This window comes from Primulina eburnea, chromosome 11 (assembly GCF_022965805.1).
Source record: "Primulina eburnea isolate SZY01 chromosome 11, ASM2296580v1, whole genome shotgun sequence".
Classification (NCBI taxonomy): Eukaryota; Viridiplantae; Streptophyta; class Magnoliopsida; order Lamiales; family Gesneriaceae; genus Primulina; species Primulina eburnea.
In genome coordinates, this window is record NC_133111.1 from 1,574,648 (window position 1) to 1,597,408 (window position 22,761).

At 36.0% G+C, this 22,761-nt stretch overlaps 1 protein-coding gene, 2 long non-coding RNA genes and 1 pseudogene across 5 annotated transcripts; 2 read left to right on the forward strand and 2 right to left on the reverse strand.

Annotated features, from left to right (window-relative positions):
- Nucleotides 1-1,238: 1,238 nt before the first annotated feature.
- On the reverse strand, nt 1,239-1,801 carry LOC140804215 (uncharacterized). The gene is made up of 2 exons (XR_012112133.1): nt 1,588-1,801; nt 1,239-1,476 (listed from the first exon to the last, which is right to left on the reverse strand). It is a non-coding gene; the product is annotated as an uncharacterized lncRNA (long non-coding RNA).
- A 229-nt stretch (nt 1,802-2,030) lies between these two features.
- LOC140805798 (polyubiquitin-like) lies at nt 2,031-8,673 on the forward strand (annotated as a pseudogene).
- On the reverse strand, nt 4,517-5,414 carry LOC140805799 (uncharacterized). The gene is made up of 3 exons (XR_012112343.1): nt 5,306-5,414; nt 5,059-5,213; nt 4,517-4,943 (listed from the first exon to the last, which is right to left on the reverse strand). It is a non-coding gene; the product is annotated as an uncharacterized lncRNA (long non-coding RNA).
- Nucleotides 8,674-13,650: 4,977 nt separating the features above from the next.
- On the forward strand, nt 13,651-22,640 carry LOC140804200 (origin of replication complex subunit 3). Of its 3 annotated transcripts, none has more exons than XM_073160053.1 (17): nt 13,651-13,789; nt 13,880-14,062; nt 14,175-14,373; nt 14,465-14,583; nt 14,714-14,844; nt 16,019-16,292; nt 16,415-16,489; nt 16,719-16,792; nt 16,998-17,088; nt 17,901-18,100; nt 18,496-18,565; nt 20,104-20,186; nt 20,741-20,830; nt 21,292-21,364; nt 21,571-21,695; nt 21,881-22,057; nt 22,180-22,640. In XM_073160053.1, exons 1-17 carry the CDS (start codon nt 13,724-13,726, stop codon nt 22,283-22,285), a joined length of 2,136 nt encoding a protein of 711 aa, XP_073016154.1. In that variant the 5' UTR covers nt 13,651-13,723; the 3' UTR covers nt 22,286-22,640. The 3 variants fall into 3 exon arrangements, with proteins under 3 accessions (XP_073016154.1, XP_073016152.1, XP_073016153.1); XM_073160051.1 differs by having other exon boundaries at nt 14,465-14,637; nt 22,180-22,636; XM_073160052.1 differs by having other exon boundaries at nt 14,468-14,637; nt 22,180-22,633.
- Nucleotides 22,641-22,761: the final 121 nt, after the last annotated feature.

Here is a 22,761-nt window from a genome sequence, read left to right on the forward strand (position 1 = left end):
ATTCAATTTTTTTTTTTTAAAAATAAAATCAAATCAAATGTTGCGGAAGATTGGTGTGGGCTGTTTTGGGAATGAACTAGGGCCTCCCCAAGAATTGACTACGTTTGAGTCTCACTTCCCGGCGAGCTAAGAAAAGCCCACAGACCATGAAACAAAACACAGCCCAAGTGTTTCATGAAATATTGGCTAATTCCTATTTTACAATCAAAATATCAAAGTTTTGAGATGCAACAACTACTCCGCAATTGAAACTTGGTGTTTGAGCTGTTGGAAGATTTAAAATATTTGAATTTATATCATTATCACCAACTATAACTTTTGATAAAAAGACAAACACTTAGTTCTGCACGAAAAGTCCCTAAAGAGGCTATTTGTGTTCATTGTTCAAATTGGAACATATAAAAAAACGAAAGAAAACAAAAAGATGCAATTGTTTATAGTTCAATATCCATCAATTAGCTAAATTGCACTGAATACAAGATTAAATATTTGATAGCATCCCTCTAAAATTTGGACCATTCTCCCCCAAAAAAAAACTACCAGCGATTAATTCTTGTGTGCCACAGCTTCATCCATCCTATCAGCGCAATGTCCTGCGACATAGGATGCCCAAAAACCGATCACTCTCGATCATATGATAAAATTTTAAAATTCCATCCCGGAATTTATTATATTATCCACATTTGATAAAGGATGTCGTCTAAAAAAATTATCATGTCTTTAAAATTCTTGCCAACTTTTGAATTGATCCATGTCAGGTCAATTCACGCGCATCAAAACGAAATTAGAATTATTTAAATCACTTTTTGATCTGTGTTGGAACAAAATGCGCTTGCCTATCACGTTGGACCTCAGTATGCCTCCAGTTTGATCCTATTATATATATATATATATATATATATATATATATATATAAAGCTTATTGTAACTAATTTTAATCATTAAAATAAATATACATTAACTCGTGTGAGATGGTCTCATGAATCAATTTTATGATATTGATCTCCAAAACGATTCTATTAATGAAAAGTTATTATTTTTTTACGTCAAAATTATAAATTTTCACTTTAAATCTGAATCAAGTTGGCATAACTCTCGATGATAGATCATTAAAAAGATTTTTTTACAAGAAACTACTCATAAATATATCGTTTTATTGGTAAAATACTATTTTGTTTGAAGTGAAAAATATTATCTATAATAATTAGTAACTCCCTTATTGGTAAAAATTCGATAAATAATTAGTTGTTGTTCCTGATTCGCATGTGAAATATTAATTCATTTAAAATGTTGATTATTAAAGATCATATTTCCTTATATGTATATGGACTTTAATGAAGAATAAGATAGGCTTATTTTATTGGGTTTCTTGAAATTATTTTCTCCGTATCGTTGTTCCGGATATGCAAATGGGTGAAAAAACCGGATTATTTGTGGGAGTTTCTTGACATTGAAAATGGGTTAAGTCGATGCTACCTAAGGGGGCATTACCTCCACATGATTTGGATGGACAAGATTCACACACATATGTGATTTTAAAAAAATTAGTGGACCCCGTGTATGTTTGACTAAATTTGGGCCATCCACACGTAGATCAGCAAAACAATAATCAATCCCAAGAAATATAAATGACTGATCCAAGCATTGATTTTACACGACATAGTTTGTGGCTTGCATTTGAGATACTGTGAGATAACTCAAGCACATTAATTATAAAGTATTTTATCTATTGTCGTGCTGCATGTTTTTCTTACTTAGATTTGAAGTTTGAACATTAATGATTGTTTAGTTTTTGTATGGTAGATCTGGTAAGTTCGATCCTGGGTGTGGGGGCAGTGCCCACACCCAGGATCAATGGCTGAGATTCAATTTCATGGGAAAATTTTTTTTTTTAAAAAAAAAATTGGGCCAGAAAAAATTCTGGCCCTTGGATGTACCCCTGCAGGCACTGCCTGCAGGGGTAGGAAGGAATAATCCGGTAGATCTATGGATGATACTTTTGAATTCAGTTAAATTGATTCATTCTCTCCATGAAACATTCTTCATTTTTGTCTGCGGTTACAGATGCAAATTTTTGTTAAGACTCTCACTGGCAAGACCGTTACTCTCGAGGTTGAGAGTTCTTACACCATTGATAATGTAAAGACAAAGATTCAGGATAAGGAGGGAATCCCTCCTGATCAGCAGAGGCTAATCTTTGCGGGAAAGCAGCTTGAAGATGGGCGAACCCTGGCAGATTACAACATTCAGAAAGAATCCACCCTCCACCTTGTCCTCCGCCTTCGTGGTGGGATGCAGATTTTTGTGAAAACTCTTACTGGGAAGACCATAACCCTGGAGGTTGAAAGCTTCGACACAGAGGCGGATCTAGGATTTCGACACTGGGGGGGGCCGCTTACAAAAGACAAACAAAAATTTAGAAGGGAAAAGACAAAAATTCTACGGGTTATATTGAACAAAACATCAACCGTACGTTTCTTAACAAAAGTATTTCTAACTAAAAGGAATTCGACGTTCCTTAAAGTTTTCAAAATCTTCAATGATAGTATCAATACAAATATTTTTAGCAATTTTTCTTTCAATAAATATCATCAATGCATCCGAGAGAAAAGCATCCTCCATTTTGCTCCGAAGCCGAGTTTTGACGATATTCATAGCTGAGAATGATCGTTCTGTAGTAGCTGTAGAAACTGGAAGAGTCAACACAAGCACGATCACTCTAAAAACAATGTCGTATATATCAGCTTTTTTAGTCTTCACCAACCATTGACACAACTCAGAAAGAGTTGAAAGACTTTTGTAGTATGGCCCTATAACTACATTATGCTCATAATGCTTCAACTGCATCTCTAGTCGCTCTTTTTCGTCACTAGTAAAATCTTGTGAATAAAACTTTTCAACCAATTTGCAAATATCTAGATATCTCAATGAGTCACATGCATTTTGAGGATTTAAGGCAGAACTCAGCATAAGTAACTCCACCACACCTTCATTAAAACGCACATTAATTTCTTGCATTTGTGAATCTATCGTAGCATAAAATAAGTCTATCCGATAATGATGCTCAATGGTGAAATTGCCTTGATGACGACGAGCTCTACCTCGCCTATCAACATATTGAGCACTAAAATCAGGAACATCAATATTACGAGCCACGCAAAAAGACTTCATTTTTCAAGCAAATCATCCCATTTGTCATCCCTTAGCTCTTGAAGTAATTTTTTTGTAGATGACACTAGCTCCATTGCATTCAAAATGTCTTGAGACTTACGTTGCAATGTCTGACAAAGAACATCTGTGATCTCCATAATTTCTCTCATAAGATGCAAGATGAATACAAAATCAAATGAAGTCATTTCATCATAAACAAATGTTGCATCTGCTCGTTGGGAAGGAAGCCCATCTTCCATAACTTTGAGCAATACCGTACATGATGCACTAAACATCTTGATCAAGCTCGACACAGATCTAAAATGAGAACTCCAACGCGTGTCAGCTGCCCGTTGTAAAGTGCAAAACTGATTAAGTCCACGCCCTGTCTCAAGTTCATTAATAGAAATCAAGTGAGCAATGTCATCTGTGTGAGCTTCCTTCAATTCATCATTACGCTTGCACGAAGCACCAACAATATTAACTATGAAAGTTAATTTATCGAAAAACTGATGAATGGGAGTTACATTTTTTGCTGCTCCAACAAGAGCCAACTGCAGTCTATGGGCAAAGCAATGAACATAACTTACAATCTTTCAAACTCAAAGCTTGCAATCCATTGAACTCACCCCTCATATTGCTAGCACCATCATAACCTTGACCTCTAATATTTTGAACATCCAAATTGTAATGTGCCAAAGAATAATATATAGCATTCTTTAATGTCAAAGCTGTCGTATCTGACACATGAACAAGCCCAAAAAACGTTCTTGTATGCATCCATCTTTGTCCACAAACCTCAACACTATAGACAATTGTTCTCTTTTCGACTCATCACGAGCTTCATCGACGACTAAGCAATACTTGCTCCCTGCAATTTCTTCACGAATTATATTTTTCATTCGGATTGAGAACATGTGAAGTATTTGCTTTTGAATATCATGGCATGTGTACTTGGCATATTTCGGGGTTTTCTCTATTGCACATGAAAGTTCATCATTATACAAGGCCACAATATCAAGAAATTCAAGAAAATTTCCACGATTAGATGAATTAGAGCTCTCATCATGACCTCGAAAAGGAACGCCTTGAAGTGCAAGCAACCGAACTACATGTATACCAACTTTCAACCGAAGACGATTTCTTGTAACTGTTTCTGAGCTAACTTTGTCGAAAAATCTTTGTATATGTCGAGGTTGGTTCATTAAATCATCACATGCCTTTTCTGCAATACAATGGGGTGATGATACATTATCTTTTCCAATATGGCATTGGAAAGAACATGTTTTTCCACTTCGAACCTTCTTCCAATTATCAAATCCATCAACTGTAAATGTAGTTTGCTTCGTACATCCAGATGGCTTGTTAAAGATAAAGCATGGAAAGCAGAAAGCTTTATCTTTTGCTAGGGAATACTCTAACCAAGGAAAAAGCTCATACCAGGACGATTGAAACCTGCGAGGATGAAGACTGTTTTTGTTTAGTGGGTATTCTTAAAGTATTGGCTGAAATGCTTTCAGATTTAGATAAGCTCGACGAATTTCCTCTTGCTCATTGGGAGAGTATTCCCATATTTGTCGACGCAATCCTGGATCACGCTCTAACAAGTTAAGATCAACCCCGATATTTTCAACCTTTCTAAACTTTTGAGACTCAACCTCAGGTGGAAGATTATCATCCGAGGCTATGGACTGAGCTGTAGAGTTGGGTGAATCTAATTGATTTGGTATCTTCCTCTTAAAGAATTTATCAATTGTACCAGATTTTCCCATTTATGAAAAAAAAAACTACACCTGAAACAATAAATAAAATCTGATCGTTTAAATCAACTAATATCATAACACAATAAAATCTCATAAATCAAACATGAATTCAATAATCCATAAGTTCAAGAGGATGTAGAATTACCTGCTTTCTGAAAATAAGTATTAGTACTGTCAATTATTTCCAGCAATAATTACCAAAAACGCAGCTGAATCCAGTTGTTAGCTGACCCGGGATGGCGGCTCGCCGAAGAAGACGCCGGAGCTTTGCCGGTGACTGGAAATAGTGAGGAAATCAATCTGGAAACAGGTGGAACAAATTACAAACTAATTAATTACATCAATAAAACAAAGAGCAAAATATTAAAAGATGTAACAAACTAATTAATTACAGCAATACAGCCCACGAAGAACCAGATGGAAGATCACATCGACGAGCAAATCTACGAGATAAATACGAAACAATGTCAGTACAAAATAAAAAAATCGATACTCCGAAAAAATTGATAAGAATATAACAACTACCTGATATGGACGAAATCGTTTAAGAAAATGTTCGGCGGGGTGGTATATATATAGGAAAATAGCGACGGTTTTATTAAGAACCGTCTCTATATAGCGACGGTAAAGCATGTTACCATCGCTATATAGCGACAGTAGAGCATGATACCCTCGCTATATAGCGACAGTGATGAGAAGCCCGTCGCAATATAGCGACGGTTTTGACAAGAACCGTCGATCGGCGACGGGTTTTTGCAAACCCGTCGCTATATTGCGACGGGTTTAACCTAACCGTCGCTATATCGCTATATACTAAAAAAATTTTTAAAATTTTTTTGGGGGGCCGTGGCCCCCGTTCGCCCTACACTAAATCCGCCCCTGCTTCGACACGATTGACAATGTCAAGGCCAAAATCCAGGATAAAGAAGGAATCCCTCCTGATCAGCAAAGGTTGATATTTGCTGGGAAGCAGCTTGAGGATGGCCGAACACTTGCAGATTACAACATCCAGTAGGAGTCTACTCTCCATCTCGTCCTCCGGCTTCGTGGTAGAATGCAGATCTTTGTGAAGACGCTCACCGGGAAGACCATCACTCTTGAGGTGGAAAGCCCCGACACAATTGATAATGTCAAGGCAAAAATTCAAGACAAGGAAGGTATTCCTCCAGACCAGCAGAGATTGATTTTTGCTGGGAAACAACTCGAGGATGGCAGGACCCTTGCGGATTACAACATACAGAAGGAATCAACTCTACATCTTGTGCTTCGTTTGAGGGGAGGCATGCAGATCTTTGTCAAGACCTTGACTGGGAAGACCATCACCTTGGAGGTCGAGAGTTCAGACACGATTGACAACGTTAAAGCGAAAATTCAGGACAAAGAAGGAATTCCTCCTGATCAGCAGCGATTGATCTTTGCTGGCAAGCAACTGGAAGATGGCAGAACACTTTCTGACTATAACATTCAAAAGGAGTCAACTCTTCATCTAGTGTTGAGACTGAGGGGCGGAATGCAGATCTTTGTTAAGACCTTAACCGGGAAGACCATCACTTAAGAGGTCGAGAGTTCATATTAATAGGGATGTAAATGAGCCGAGCCGAGCCGAGCCGAGCCGAACAGTAGCTGGCTCGGGCTCGGCTCGGGCTCGTTACGAGCCTTAGGTTTGAAGCTCGGGCTCGGCTCGTTCGGAAATTATGACGCTCGGGCTCGGCTCGAGCTCGGCTCGTTAAAGACGGTTCGCTAATAGCGACAGATTTTGAGTAAAAGCGTTGCTAATAGCGACATGTATTGACAAAAACGTCGCCGATCTAGATCGACGACGTTTTTCTTAAACCGTCGCCAATAACGACGGTTAAGCATAACGTCGCCGATCTAGATCGGCGACGTTTCACCGTCGCTATTTTAGCGACGGTATGTTAAACTCGTCGCCATTAGCTACGGGTTTTATAAAACGTTGCTAATATCGCGACAGTTTGAACAAAAAACCGTCGCTAATTGTTTTTTTTTAAATGTTATAATTATTTAAATCTGAAATAAAAATATATTGTACTGTATAATCGAAAAAAAATTAACAAAATTTGAGAAATGTAATCATATTATTAATCTGCAAATAATAATACAAGTGTTTCATACAAAATGAATCAGTCATGTAGCGCTCCATCTCCTCATATGATGTTGATTTAAAATGAATCAAATTGAATTTTCTTAATGTAACGTTGATAAGAATAACGAAATTTAATAAACTTATGTGGAGCAGGCGGGATCGCGTGTCAACGAAAGATCCATCTGCATGTCGATGTGTGTGAACGTATAGCTCCCATGACGTTGGATTTCTGCCATGTCGTGCTCGCTAAAATAAATTCAATAATTGTAAAACATTAACATTTATAATTAATGAAATATATATTTTTTTCAAAGTACAATTCAATAAATGTTACGAACATCGTCGCTCGAATATTGAACCTCTTCTGTTTCACTTTCAGTTCAAATCAATTTCGTCGTACATAACATTAACATCGACTAGATTTTGAGACGATAAAAGAAATTGAGTTGAGATGTCATGAGGTCCACTTTCGTTGTTTTGAAATGCATCGTTCGCATCAATTTGATTATGCTCAGTATTTGGCTCAACATCAGTGACATAAGCTCGCCTACGTAGAGTACTCACATGCATCCAATCTGATTCTGCTCTCTTCGTTGTTGGATAAGTCAAATACACAACTTGCGAGGCTTGCGTAGGAAACACAAATGGTTCGTAGTATCCAAGACTCTTTTTTCGATTGACATCAACAATTTTGTACGTTTTATTAGGAAACACAAATGGTTTGTACTTTCGTCTAAATATGGTTTGTTCTGACATTTTTTTGGATTGTAAGGACAACATATATATCTATTTAATAAACACTCAGGATGACTAAGTGCAAATGTTACAAACGACTCTACACGCGACAATTTATAGACAGTTTGCTAAAACCCTGAACCCTAAACCCTAAACCCCAAAACCGTTGTCATCAGCGACGGTTTGCTAAAACCGTCGCTTATATTAATCGACGACGGTTTATTCATAACAGTCGCTATTATAGCGACGGTTTGATGTAAACCGTCGCTATCTGCATTAAAACTGTCGTATATTAAATTAAGCGTCGCTATATAGCGACGATCTGCATTAAAACCGTCGCATATTAAATTAGGCGACGGTTTAGTAAAAATTGTCGCTGATATTTCCGTTTTTTTCGCCCATCAACCACTTAAACGAGCCGAGCTCGAGCTCGAGCTCACGAACCTATTATCGAACATGTTCACGAGCTAACGAGCCGAACATCATTAATCTCAAGCTCGGCTCAACAAAATTGTCGAGCCCAAAATAAGGCTCGGGCTCGGCTCAATAAGCTTAACGAATGAGCCCGAACGAGCTTTTTAACGAGCTGAGATCCGAAAAGCTCGCGAACAGTTCGGTTCATTTACATCCCTATTCATATACCATTGACAACGTAAAAGCAAAGATTCAGGACAAAGAAGGCATCCCTCCAGACCAGCAGCGATTGATCTTTGCTGGTAAACAACTTGAGGATGGCAGTACACTTGCAGACTATAACATCCAAAAGGAGTCCACGCTGCATCTTGTTTTGCGCTTGAGGGGGGGAGGTATCTGGGTATTATTTGTCTAAGACTTGGATGGGGAAGATAAGTTGAAGGATGGCCATGCCATATTGCCTTTATGTTTTGTTTTTCTGGTGTTGACTTTGGAAGGTGGATTTCTACATTTATGTATTTGAATTGTTTCTGGGCTTGTGTACTATTTTAAAAGTGGGATCCATCAAAACACGATGTTGAGATGTTTCGGGCAAAATTACACGTATACGCTGTCATGTCTTAGCCCAATATTCTGATGGGCAAGTATGGAATTCACAAATCGCACAAAACATCTCTTTTAAATCGAACAACTCTTCTAAATTAAAAATAATTTCGTATTAATATTTTAGTGTTATTTGATCAAATTAAAAATAATAATAACACATGCAACGTGTGTGCATCTTTTACTATTTATAGTTATTCGGTTGTACGATAGCATTATTTTTTTTTGGCATTAAATAGAAAATTATTATTTTTATCTCCCGTCAAAATTTTTCATTATCATTAACGCCGTATATTTTTAGCACAAATAGATTAATTACATTAGAACTAAGATTTTGGGAATTGTTAAATTCACGATATAGAATATTATCGATTAATTCACATATCATTTCTACCACGCCTCAAAACCGAAACGTATGAAATCCGACATTATTTAGTAATTTAATATTAAAATAATAAACCCGCCCCTTAATGCATCATAAATTCAAACCAGTTTTTTCATGAAAAAACATTGTTTGTTCATTATTTAGAAATTTAACATTGAAATAATAAGTCCCATAAGGCATCATACAATCAAACCAGTTTTTTCATGAAAAAAGATTGTATGTTGGTTTTAAAAACATTAACAACTTTGATTTTGATTATAACAAATTTTTTAGTTCTAATGTATTTATTCAAGTGTGAAGTTGCTAACTCAATATAGAAGCTGGAACTCGAATTTAGCCAAACTAAAATTCTGATGAGGTGCAGTATTTCGATGATATCTCATATCTCGATAATGAAAATGACCAGTCGCCAAACCTACTGAACATAAAACTCAATTTGAGGCAAGTCATATTTCATATCAGTTGGACTAAAAATAAGATGTTATCTAGGCAAACAGATAGCAACAAGGCTCACCAGTTTGGCTGATCACCAAGGATAAACTGGGTATGTGCAGTTTCGGTATTTTGGTCATTGCGATAAGCTCGGTTATCCAAATAGAACGAATCAATATGTGTTACAAAACTAAGACGATGATCTACAAATCATCTTCACAAGTCAACGCCTGAATCTGAGTTTAAAATGCTGATAAATAACGATGAATATACTGGTTATGCACAGGCCGCAATCAACAAGACTGATTTTAGCATGCCTAATCAGTTTGGTTCAGTCTAGCTGACGAGCCCAACTGACAGTGGACCTCAAAATTATTTAGGCTCAGGAAAAGTGGACATCAAGACGAATTTGACCGCTGCAGTTTCAAAATCTGTGCACAACATTTCCAAATGATCATATTCTTGTGTCTAACGTGTATATTATTCTTGATGCCTATAAATATGACATCTTGATGATCAAATACAAGCTTTTGAAGGGGATTAAAAGCATGGGTAGCATGCATGAAGAAATTAGCTAGAATGTGAGAAAACCTAAATGTGAGGATACACACACTACTATAATTGATTAAATTCTCACACACTATCACTCACACATGTAAATGAGATTTGAGATTCAAAGTTTAGTTGAGTGAGTATTCACACAAAGAAATTAAAAATTATGTTTGTAGTCTTGACATAAGATATGTTAGACATTATGCAGATTGTGAGGTTGCGACCTACCATCAAGAGTGTGCTAGGAGTTTCGATTAGACAATAGATAAGTCCAAATTCAAAATGAGTATGTACAAAAAATTATATAATTCGAAATCTCATTCCCAAGGGGAAGAAAAGATGATGTATGAATTGTTAATTTCCAAATATCCATAAAAAATTCGTGTCTATTTATTTATTATATTTAATTATTGTAATTGTTTTTAAGATGCATCGTAAAATACGTTATGTATTTTTCAAATATCCAAAATATTGCATATGATTGTTTGAATATGAAACATTGAAATTTTATATAATTTTTATGGTTTACTGATATTAGTTCTTAATTGTTGATTCTCTAGTAACGAAGTTGTTCGAAAACGATATCATAGAGAGAAGATCTCATGCGTGAATATAATTTTAAAATATAACCTCACTTACTTTTCTTGGAAAAAAATATTAAGAATGAAACTTGATGGAGTGCTCAGGTTTCTTGGTTTGAAGGTTGGACATAAATTAAACTTTCTTGGACTCGGACTGAACTCGCTGGAGAGAACTTTGACAGGATGTTGCTGTCACAATGATGCTCAAATTCTGTCTATGAATTGCTTCTAAAATCTGCTGATTTAGAGAGATTTTTGTGTGTGTGATTTCTGGAGTTTTAAGGGAGTATTTATAGGTGAGAAGGTATTGGAATGACATCCATCATTATGGTCTCAATCACTCATTATGGTTTTGGAATGGATAGTATTTTTCGTGGTTTCTTCCAATTTCTGTTGCCGGCATTCGATACTTACTTTTTAGCCGATTTTTCTTGCAGCTTGGGGTTGTTTGTGGGTTCCAAATTTTCATGACTTTGTGTACGAATTCGAACAGTAGTCAAAATACTGGTGTTTGAATTGATGATTTTATCCTCGTACTCTTGTATTCAGATGCACGTTACACTTTTTCGTACCTAAAAATGGCTGATGTATCTTTACCACCCTTACAGGCTTACCCCATTTTCATGGTTTGGGTTTTGTATAATTTTGCCACTAGAATGAACAAGCACTTTCCTCGTGCTCTCCTCCTCATATGCTTGTACCGATGTTGCCTCTCTCGCCGGATCTTGGTCGTATAGTTCATTCCAGTCTTATACTTGTTAACTTCATTTTGGGAAACATTAGTCATATGCCTTCTCTCTTTCTATGAGTTCTGCTTTGGCAAAATGTAGTTTTGCCTATCTTCTGTAATTGAGATGTTAGCTTTGTACTCCTGCTCAAGAAACATCCATCTCGTTTCGTGCGAGCATGCATCATGTTTTTAGACCACTTAAATGCAATTTAAACGTGGACTCCACACAAAAAGCTTTTTGGCATTATTGATAAATTAAAGCATGTTGCTACACGAAGCAACAAACATGAGTCAAAATTACAGATATTGAAATCGTGCGGATGCCTGGTGGTGGGTCCAAAGGCAACCACTACCCAAAAAACAAGCCACAGTTTCGGTGTTGTGTTTCACATTTTCCCCATTCAACTCGCCACTTTCCGTGCTCTTTCCACTGCATTTCTCCTCCTATAAAATAACTTGAGTTCCTCCAACTCTCTCCAACCCAGCTTCCACACTCTATTCTGCACTCAATCAACTCCCCGTTAGTTCTTTATCTAACCTTCTTTCTTATTCCTCATCAGACGACGACCACGACGATGACGATGACGATGACGACGGTGTCGCCTCAGGTCGGGTTTGGATCATTGAGTTGTTGGATCGAGATGGCACCAGCCCTTTACATTGTTCCTCAAAAGCCCTCCAATTCCCCTACCCTGGAGACCATTACAGAAGAAGATTCTGTGAATTGTGATGATGAAATGGTACTCATTCCACAAAAGGAACCGGCCGCTTAAACGCTCTATTGTATATTCGTTTTCCTTTTTCTTTTTAACCAAAAAATGCGGAAATCGTCTTGTTTTTCACTTTTAACCAATAATTTCAACAATTATAATTGAAGTGACTTCTTATCCACCTTTTCCTTTTCTTTACTGCTTTTAACAATAATTTATACTATACTGTTAATTTGAGACCTTAGATTTATCATTTTTAAGATAATCGTATGTCGTGCTTTTTGATATAAAAGTATCCCTATCAATTATCAAACAAAAAAAAAAAACTCTATTTTTTATTTAACAAAAAATTATCATAAAAACATATTTTAATAATTGTTTGTATTATCTGTAACTATCATATTTGATCCAATCTTAAAATAATATATTATATATCTTTATGTTTTACACAAAAATTATTTAAGTTAATTAACAAAAAATGGATCTACGGACACGCATCCATGTGCAAAAAGTTAACTAGCAATAATAATAGCTCGATGTTCAATATTATTTTACAGTTAAATTACACGATAACTTCGCTTTTGTGCTCCACATACAAGAAAAAGTGCCGGTGGATTTATTAGATGTAATAAAATATATTCAAATTGTACGTTTAATAGATGTTTGATATCTCATCGATAAGAACAGAGGTTGACACTGTTGGTCTCACATACGGTAATTTGAGATAATAAATATGAAAATAAAAAATAAACTGGACACCGAGATTTACGTGGAAAACTTCTAAAAATTATTTGGGTAAAAACCACGGACAAGATGAAAAAAATTCCATTGTAATATTTTGTGGTGTACAACTCACTCACTGTGTTTCCAAAAAGAATACACACTCTCTTAATACATGAAAACAAAAACCTCACAAATATTATAGAACTAAACATTCAAATACTTATAAGATGAGAAAAAACTTGAAAATGGAGAGGGTGAGAGACACCTATTTATAGTTGAGTTTCGAGTGTGAAACCGCGCAAGAAAAAAACGCTGTCTTCTTTTCGTCTGCAATTTTCAAATCTTGTCTTTCATAAAATTCAACAAATGTGTGTTCAATTTATTTAGCTGACCCCATCATTAATGACATTTGCCGACAGATACGATGGATGACAACATATCAATTCACCTTTTATATGAATTCATTTCACCTTTAATAGTTAAGGCAAAAATTTGTGTGAGACGGTCTCACGGATCGTATTTTGTGAAACAAATATCTTAATTGGGTCATCCATGAAAAACATTACTTTTTATGTTAAGAGTATTATTTTTTATTGTAAATATAGATAGAATTGACTCGTCTTATATATAAAGATTCGTAAGACCGTTTAACGAGAGACTTATTTTAATGTCAATACAAAATCCCCCTGAATTTGAGAACAAGAGTATGTATGATATATATGTAAGTATAAATTAAGGTAGTACTAATAGTAAGTTTCCCGCCAAAACAAAGAAACAGTTCCAAGGGTTGGCTTGGTGGAGCGAGAGAGTATAAACCTCTGTCTCCGAAAATCTGTCCGAAATGTCTCCGGCGGGCGATCCTTTGGTTCCACCGCCTATTTACTCCGCCGATAATAATAATCTCCAGGTACATAAATGAACTACGAGTTTGTGCCTCCGCCTTTGTTTATGAATTAATTGTAAAATATTGATGTGAAAATACTTACGAATGCGCCAGCCATTCTTTGTTCTCCACCAAGCAACTCAGACCAGAAAGTCAACCGGAACAATTCGTCGAAGAATCGACTTATCCTCTAAAACTTCCGATGCCAATGAGAAAGATACCGCCAAGGGATATGATGATAACGCGCGATTAAAGAATTTTCGATTTCTTTGGTCCGAGATTGAGTCCACTATCACGGTGAAATTCTTTTTCGATCTTTCTTTAATGCTTCTATTGGGTTTCTTTGGTAAATCTGCACACTATGTTTATTTTTGGATTTTCAGTCTAAAAACGTGAACATTAAATTCAGGATGTTTTGAGAAATGTAAATGCCGGTGTATTTGAAAAGATTGATGAATGGGTTCGTAAGTCCTTTCATGCAATTCGGGTTTGCTGGGTTGATCCCATTAGCGCTATTCAGAAAAAAATTCACTGCCCAGTTTTGAATCGTTTGTCCTTTGATTCTGCTGTTGCATCCAGGAAACTGTTTACTGCCCTGGTCTTCACTAGTAAGTACCTTCCTCCCCGTGAATTTTCTTTTCCCTATTTAATATTGTTGCATTACTGCAAATTGGTGATGTTAATTATGGGCTGGATTAGCAGAAAACATGGAATTCGTTGATGATATAGTCACATTTGTTGATCTTGGTGTACATTTGAGGACCCATGGATGTCACGTTGCTAACCTCACATCATTGGATTTCTCTGCCAAGAATGGGGTTGGTGGTTGTCTCAAAACATTATTGAGACAATTTCTCATGGTTGACATTGATGTAAGCTTGTAATTTACTATACACTTCCGCAACTTTACCACTATTAAAATCTAAATTTTCTGTGATTGTTAAACAGGCACCTGACATTTCTGCGCTAGCATCATGGTACACTGAATCAGAGAACTATGGGAGCCCACTGGTTGTTATAATTGACAATGTGGAAAGGTGCAGTGGTTCTGTCCTGGCTGATTTCATCATTTTGTTGAGGTATAGTAGATTTTTCTCTCCGCACATATCTTTCTATTGCCACCTCAATTTATATAGCAATATTTAGTATCTACATTTACCTAGCACGATTATCTTATTCCTAAATGATACATTCACTTGTGCAATTAGATAATTTGCTCTTAAGCTGTCAATGCCATTTTACACATACAATTTAAAGTCAGGTAAATTGCTATTTCCAACAATCTAGCCAATAAATTTTTTGTGATCTTTTTCGCAAACCTTGTCCCGACGAGAAACATCTTGCTGCCTATGGTAAATGTGGACCCAATTTCACTACTTTTCATTCCATAATCCAGGTTTAGAATGCTTTTGTTTTCATTGGCTCATCGTCTACTACTGTTCTCTTCATATCCCTTTGATGCTCTTTATTTGCGATTATAAAATAATAAATTTGGAAAAAGCGCAAATTGTTAAAAGAAAAAAGTAGGATATACTCATGCTTAAATATGGAAGACATGAAGAATCTTTATTGCTGCACAAAAATTAGGCGATTGCTCATTGATGTGCTCCGTGGACAACATCTTGCATTATATAGCACATGAAATCATTTATTGAGTGCTTTGGTATGGCAAATATAAGAAGTTATTAGGTTACTGACGTCGAAGATTTTGAACATAACCTTGATATCTTTAGGTTAAACTCTGTGAAGTCAGTCTCTTTTGCCATGTGTCTTTTTCATTTTTTTTAATTCTTTAGTATGGGTTGCATCTCATTTTCAAAATTTGATATAACTGTCTATTATCATTCTTGATACATATAACATACTATTGTGCATCCTCTGTGAATTTTGGTCTCCCTTAAGATCAGTTTCTTATGATATGAAACAGTGAAGGACGGAGAGTGTGAGAACTGAGAAACTTCATCTCTGGTGAGGGAGTGGGACATAGTGATTTTTACTTGATGTCTGACTTATTGTTTGAAATTAAGTTACAAAAGTCTTCCTTGCGTCCTTGTTCCACTAGCATCATTATCATCAATATTTGATATTCAACATCCATTAAATGCTTCCGATCTCATTAATGGGTGAACAGACATACCATATGATATGCATATATTGACGTCACAGGTTGAACTGGCATGATTTAATGAGTAGTGATTTTTGAGCATTTCAAATCCTCAGCCTTGATGATGCTTACAATGTGGCTCTTTGCAGCGAATGGGCAATAAAAATTCCAACAATCTTAATTGTGGGAGTTGCAACAACTGTTGATCTCCTGAGAAATACATTATCTTCAAATGCATGCTCTCGTATATCTAGTTGTGAGTTCACTTTGGGAACTCCAGCTGAAAGGATGGATGCAATTATAGAGGCTGTTCTTCTGAAACATTCCGGCAGTTTCAGCGTTGGGAAGCAAGTGATAAGTTTCCTGAGAAGTTACTTCTTACACCATGATGGAACACTAACCTTTTTTGTTAGAGCTTTGAAGGTTAATACAAAATAATTATAGTTATTTTTGTTGCCATCTTTATGTATGTTTTTATCGTGACGGATTTTTATGTTTAACATGTCGGTTTCACCTAATGTGTCTGCTGTGTGGAGTGTTTCCAGATTTCTATGGCCCAACAAATTTATGCAGAACACCTAAGCTTCTTACTTACAAAAATAGCTGACGAGGACACCAAGGCAAGATATATTTCTATCAAATTTCTTTACTGACTTTCCTTCTTTCTGCCACGTGATTTCTCCTGGTAATGATAGTTCAGTGTGATTGTACAGTCACATATTTTTTTTGTTAAAATACTCATAAATGGTGTGCAATTTCATGTGAATTGTATCCTGTACTTGGTTCCTACTTCAGCAGCCAAAAGATGTTTACTCTGTTTGCTTAGAATTGCCTTTGAACCCATTGCAGTGCTTTGGAGGAGAAAGTATTTTGTCCCAAGAAACTGTGGTCAAGCAAGCTTTGGATCTTCCGTCCATCCAGAGGTTTTGGAAAAAATTGTTTGCGCTTATAATTTTTTTATTACAATTTGGGGTAGGGGGTCTTTTAACTTGATTTGAATCCACACCTCTTCTTTAACTAAAGAGGTCTATGCCACCATGTCACATGGTTTATTAGCTATATTTTTAATACTAAAAAAGATAATACATTCTTGTTTAATTTCTGATACTAAATTACCTCTTTCTAAAGATTTTGTCAGTCTAGCTCTGGCGATGATGTCTGGGTCTTTGGTTGGTCCAAACTAAAAGCATTTCGCAATCTATGGAACTCTATGGTTATGGTAAGATCCAAATATTCAGTTCATAGTTTCATAGACCTTGGTAATATAGAGGTAATATAGACTTTATTTGTTATGACGCTTGGTAGAACTCACACTCAAAAGCTAGCTTATTGAGGGGATGGTGCTCAAGGATTATAAACCCACAAGACATGCTTTTCACAAGCGATGTGGGACGAACCATGACACGTTACAATCTATCTCCTCTCAGAACTGATGTCCATGGCAGTTGGTGACTTCGCGGACCACACGCATGTGCGTAACAGCCCTCCCGAGTGACTTCGCGGACCCCGCACGTATGCGGGTAGCAGCCGTCCCCACCCACCGGAACGAGGGTCATCCACAGGGAACAAATGCTCTGATACCATTGTTATAATCCTTAGCAAAACTCAACTTCAAAAGTTAGCTATTGAGGGGAGGGTGCCCAAGAGTTTATAAACCCTCGATGCAAGCTTTTCACAAACGATGTGGGAGGAAACATAACATGTTACATTATTTTGTATAAATTTACAATGTCCGTGAAAATAAGTTACAGTTTTATATGATTCAAAAAAAAAGTTGCAATTTTATATAGTAAACAAGATTTTTTTGTTGGTGAAACTGTTTCATATTTTAGATTTCGCTCTATTGGTGATTGTTCTTTTAGATTCTTTACATGATTATCATGTGGTGTAGAGCATAGAACATGTACCTTTAGCTCTTTTTGATTTTCTTCCATGCCAAACATCTATCAACGTGTTCTTTTTCTTTGTAAAAACTTTTATTAAACTAAACAGCAGAGAATTTTGTCATTTGATAGACGAACATTGTTGCAGTTCCTGTATGAAGTTGGAAAGTATCAGAAAATCACCCTGTTAGATCTGTACTGTGAGATGCTTGAACACGAGCCATGGAACAGCAAGGCTTCTGATAATTGTCGATTGGCAACAGATAATCGACAATCATCTCTTGATGAGCATTTGCTTGCCAGCTTGCAAAAAGGAGGTTGTGTTCATCGCGCGATTCAGATAGTTAGGTAGTGTTTTTTGTTTTGTTTTGGTTCAAATAGTTGTCTTATAGTTTGATTAATTGTCCTTGAACATCGATAATAGGAGTTTGATTTGAAAATGCCCTTGTTTGTGGTGTGAGGAGATTTATTGGTTGTTTATCGAATAACTAACAAGAGCATTTGCTTGCCTGCTTGCAAGAAGGAGATTGTGATCATAGCGTAATTCAGATAGTTAGGTAGTGTTTTTTTTGTTTTGGGTTCAAATAGTTGTCTTATAACTGATTGATCGTCCTTGAACATCGATAATATACGAGTTCAATTTGAATATACCTTGTTTGTGGTGTGAGTAGATTTATTGGTTTATCGAATAACTAAGATTTATGTGTCAAGACTCTGAATGATTGATAGTTAAATGTTTCCAGGGATCTCTCAGGCGCTGAGATGGCCAAGTTGCTCAAGAGTTGGGAAATACTTTCCAGAGGCATAACTGAGGTGGGTTGTCAAACATAAATTTGGTTGTTTTTTTTTAAAAAAAGATGCATTGCGACAAGTTTAAGCATTGATCTCTACCAGTATATAAACACCAAAATGAAAATACATGGGAGAGGGATGCACCTCTTGACAAAAATATAACCTATTCTATATAACATTAAAATTTATGCCCACAAATGCCTGGCTGATTCGCTAATGCATCACACCATATTTTCTTCCCTGAAAATACGAGGGTTTTTTTTTTAAAAAAAGTAAGGGCATGCACCAGGTGCATTAACTCTCATTTGACTCATGTAAATTGAACAGGGCATAGTGAAATCAAAGGACATGTTTCCTCCTGAATTTGAAAAATATTAAGGCGACTGCATATTAAATCCCTACACATGATAAAAATTCACAAAAAACATTTTGCCGTATTTACTTCTCACCTTCCTGGGATCACAACTTTTCTGCAAACACTGGTTCCTTTTTTATTAGAAATATAGCCAAGAAAAAATGCACGGTTTGGCCCTAAGATCAAGCTTAGAATGCAAGTGATTTGGTACATGGACAAAAACAGCACAGACGGACAAGTACCTTTAATGGCAAATCAGAAATGATTGAGAAACATTTTTTGAATTCTTTAGATGTGTTAAATATTTCAAAACATGTGAGGCCATCCTAATCAGATAACATGCTGTTGGATTAGCATCCCTCCATGAATACTTTGGGCATGCGTAGAAAACATTATTGCTCTCTTTGAACAATTTTTTAACTTCAGATTTTTCGCTCATGTAAAAATTCCGACAAAGTTGAGTATGATCTTTGATGAAAGTAACAACCACTTTGTTCAAATTAAAAAGGTAATTTTTTAGGGACCCCAAACATCACGGTGAACCAAATAAAGTGGTTTTGATGCACCAATCAAAGAATAAGACAAAATAAATAGAATCTTTTGATAATTCGTTAAGTTTTTAAAGTTTGCAAGTAGTTCGGGAACATGTTGGTAACATCTTAGTCCTATTTTTTCTGAAATTTGGACTAAAACTGTCCCTGCAAAAGGTAAAAAACTCTAATATGCAGTACTAACCTTTCCATCATTCAAGTACACCATATCCCAGAAATCACATTTTAGAGTTATATTGCATTAAAAAGTATTTATGTTTCAGTTGTCTAATGTTTTCTATAATGAATAGGCTACACAGAGCTTAGATGAAGAATACAAAAGGGGCTCTGTTTTTGAATAGCCAATGGTTTACCAGTCAAATTTATAAATGTATGAAAATCGACATATTTGCAGTTTAAAATGTTTAACATAAGTGTTTCTGATATGCTTGATACTTGCTTCAGTTTTTCCCGACCATAATTTTTTTTAGAATTTTGATGTATAGAAACTTCAAGCTAAAACAGAAAAGCGTGTTTAGCAAATTGCTATATTTTTGCTTATGATATGGATTCCTATAATGTTCCAGTGTCTACTCAAAATCAACTATGAATAATTTTTTCCATTTATGATTTCCGTGTCTAGCTGATTTGAATACTTGAAAAACAATGTCCAGATTCATGAAAAAGTAAAGGAGTTGCAGTCTCTGGTAGCATTGGAGGACAAACATCCAAAAAGGGATTTGAATGAAGCAACCAGGTATTTTCTCTTTGCTGCCTTGCACTGTATTGTATTATTTGACCATGTATCAGTCCTAGACCAAATAGATGCCTGTAGAAACCTCTTTCATGGACCACAGAACTTACTGAGTGGTGACAAGCTCTATTTATGTTATCTACATTTTGAATCTTTACTTTGGCCTAGAATTAATTTTCGTATCAAACATTTTATGCCACATCAATGCATCCCCAATGGTCCAACCTGTATGGAAAATTCATGATTTACAGTAGTAGCCGATCTCGGTGAATTTTTAGGTGGCCTCTCAACCTGAAACCTATTGGTTTACAAATTGTCGTTGATGCTATGAAAGCTCTTTTCTCAGTTACTTCAATTGATTGACAACGGAGTGTCCAATTGGGGCATTTAAAGTCTTCATCACATTTGACCATTTTGATTTTGGGTTTGAACTTGTCTTTGATCTGATCTTTATTTGCATTTGTTGCTTGAATTCTCTATTTAGCTTCAACATCTCTGAATATTATAATATTGACATAATTTGGATATGACTAATGTACTCTGTGCTGATGTCACAGGAAGTCCATCGCCAGGAAAAATGTTCATGAAAAAAAGGATAAAAGTGCACTAAACGAGAAAGTTGCTATTTTTCTGGAATGCATGGTCAGGTAGGGATAGCTTATGCCTAGTAAGTTTACTAACACAGTTGACTCAAGCAGTGTCATTCAGTTAATGCAATGCCCCTTTATCGCTTCTCTTACTGGCTCCATTTGATTTATCTTCTAATGATAAAAGAAAAAGAAATCTTGACTAATTTGAGCTTTTACTTGAAATAAAATCTGAGGCACAACTGGTAGTTTAATTTATGGCTGACAAAAATAATCTCTAGTTTTATGTAGCCACCATACTTCCGTTGTCTAACTGTATATCATAATTATGCTTATAAAATTAATTTCGTTTTGTTGACATAACACAAACGTGGACCGCAAATATTCAGAATGCTGAGTGAATGCATAAGTTCTTTCTTTGATAATTTTATAGTGTTGATTAACTTGATTTCTTGAATTCTATACACTGTTTTAATGTTGGCATACTTTATAATTAATGTTTTTTTTTCCCGAAAAATCAGGGATATGAAGCCCATTGAAAGTATACCTTTCAATGAAATATTCTTCTTCAATAATGTCCACACGCTCCAAGCAGTTAAGTTTGCTAAAAATCCATTTGTTTGTGTTTTTTTGGCAGACTTGAATTATTGATGAATATCAGCTTCTCAACAACAATTTAGCAAAATGATGTATATATAAGGTGGCAGAAACATCTAAAATCATTAAAATGTGTAGAATTTTAAATAAATATTTATATGCTGATGCTGTAGACTTGGTGTATTTTGTTTTCATCACGTTAGGCTTTGATAGGAGATCCTAGAAGAAGAATCCAGGCTGACCTTTTAGAGTCCCGGAATTTCCTCAAGTGTTCTTGCTGCAAAAATGGTAGTGGGCCATTACCATCCATGCATGATACCTCGATAATGTAAGTAGTACATATCTACCTCTTTAACAGTAATGTTCCACTGAAATGTTGACATTTTGAACTTTGTGTATTGATACTCGTCAACTTAAAGCCTTAGGAGCGAAAACAATTAAAAGAAAAACTGTTATGTGCTATGCTGGCATTTCACGGTAATTTCTCTGAAGTAATTTCATTTTCTTGCATAGGTACTCTCTGGCTCAAGAACATGGTGATCACATCAATATTCACGAATGGTTTAACTCTTTCAGAGCCATTGTTTCTCCCCCATGTTCACAAGCCAAGAAGAGGTTAAAGATGTCACCATCATCTAAAAAACGAAAAAGTTCCAAGGAACCAGAACGCCGGAATGATGCTTCAATTCAGTATCCTTACCCTTCTTTTCTGTATTATTCATTCATTTGAAATTTATGGAGCATTTTTTACTACTCACGCCAGCAGATTTACACAATATTACTACTGATATCCATAACTGCATAATGTATAGAGCTGAATTCTGCAGGGCAGTGACTGAGCTACAGATTACCGGACTGCTTCGGTTGCCCAGCAAAAGGCGCCCTGATTATGTACAGAGGGTGGCTTTTGGAATTTGAAAAGTTACATGCCCTACACAGTTTCTTGCTCCCCAACCTGCTGCTTCTGTAAACGCTGATGATTCCAGAATTGGCTTGATCTCAAATTCCGATCAACGTGAAACAAACTTCATACTTATTTAAGGTTAAGGGTATGAAAAGATGATCTGTGTTGGACTCGAATCGGTTAACTCAACTGATGTGTGATCGTCTCAATATTCAGCTACTGGGTCACTTCTATTGTAAATCGGCAGGATTTTGACATTTCACCGAACTCTTATTGGTAGGCAGGCTGTTAAGTTTTTTATGCCAATGCCACGGATACCTGCATGTCATAATGTGGAGTGTATCCTTGCCATCCGAGCCAAAAGAGATGAGCCAAGCCAAAGTTTGGAGGTTCCAAAACAATACATTACTATATGATATCCATCATTTATAAATCATTACCGTTTCAGACAAACGATTTGTGTTAGTTCAAAATGCTTAGAAGACCACAT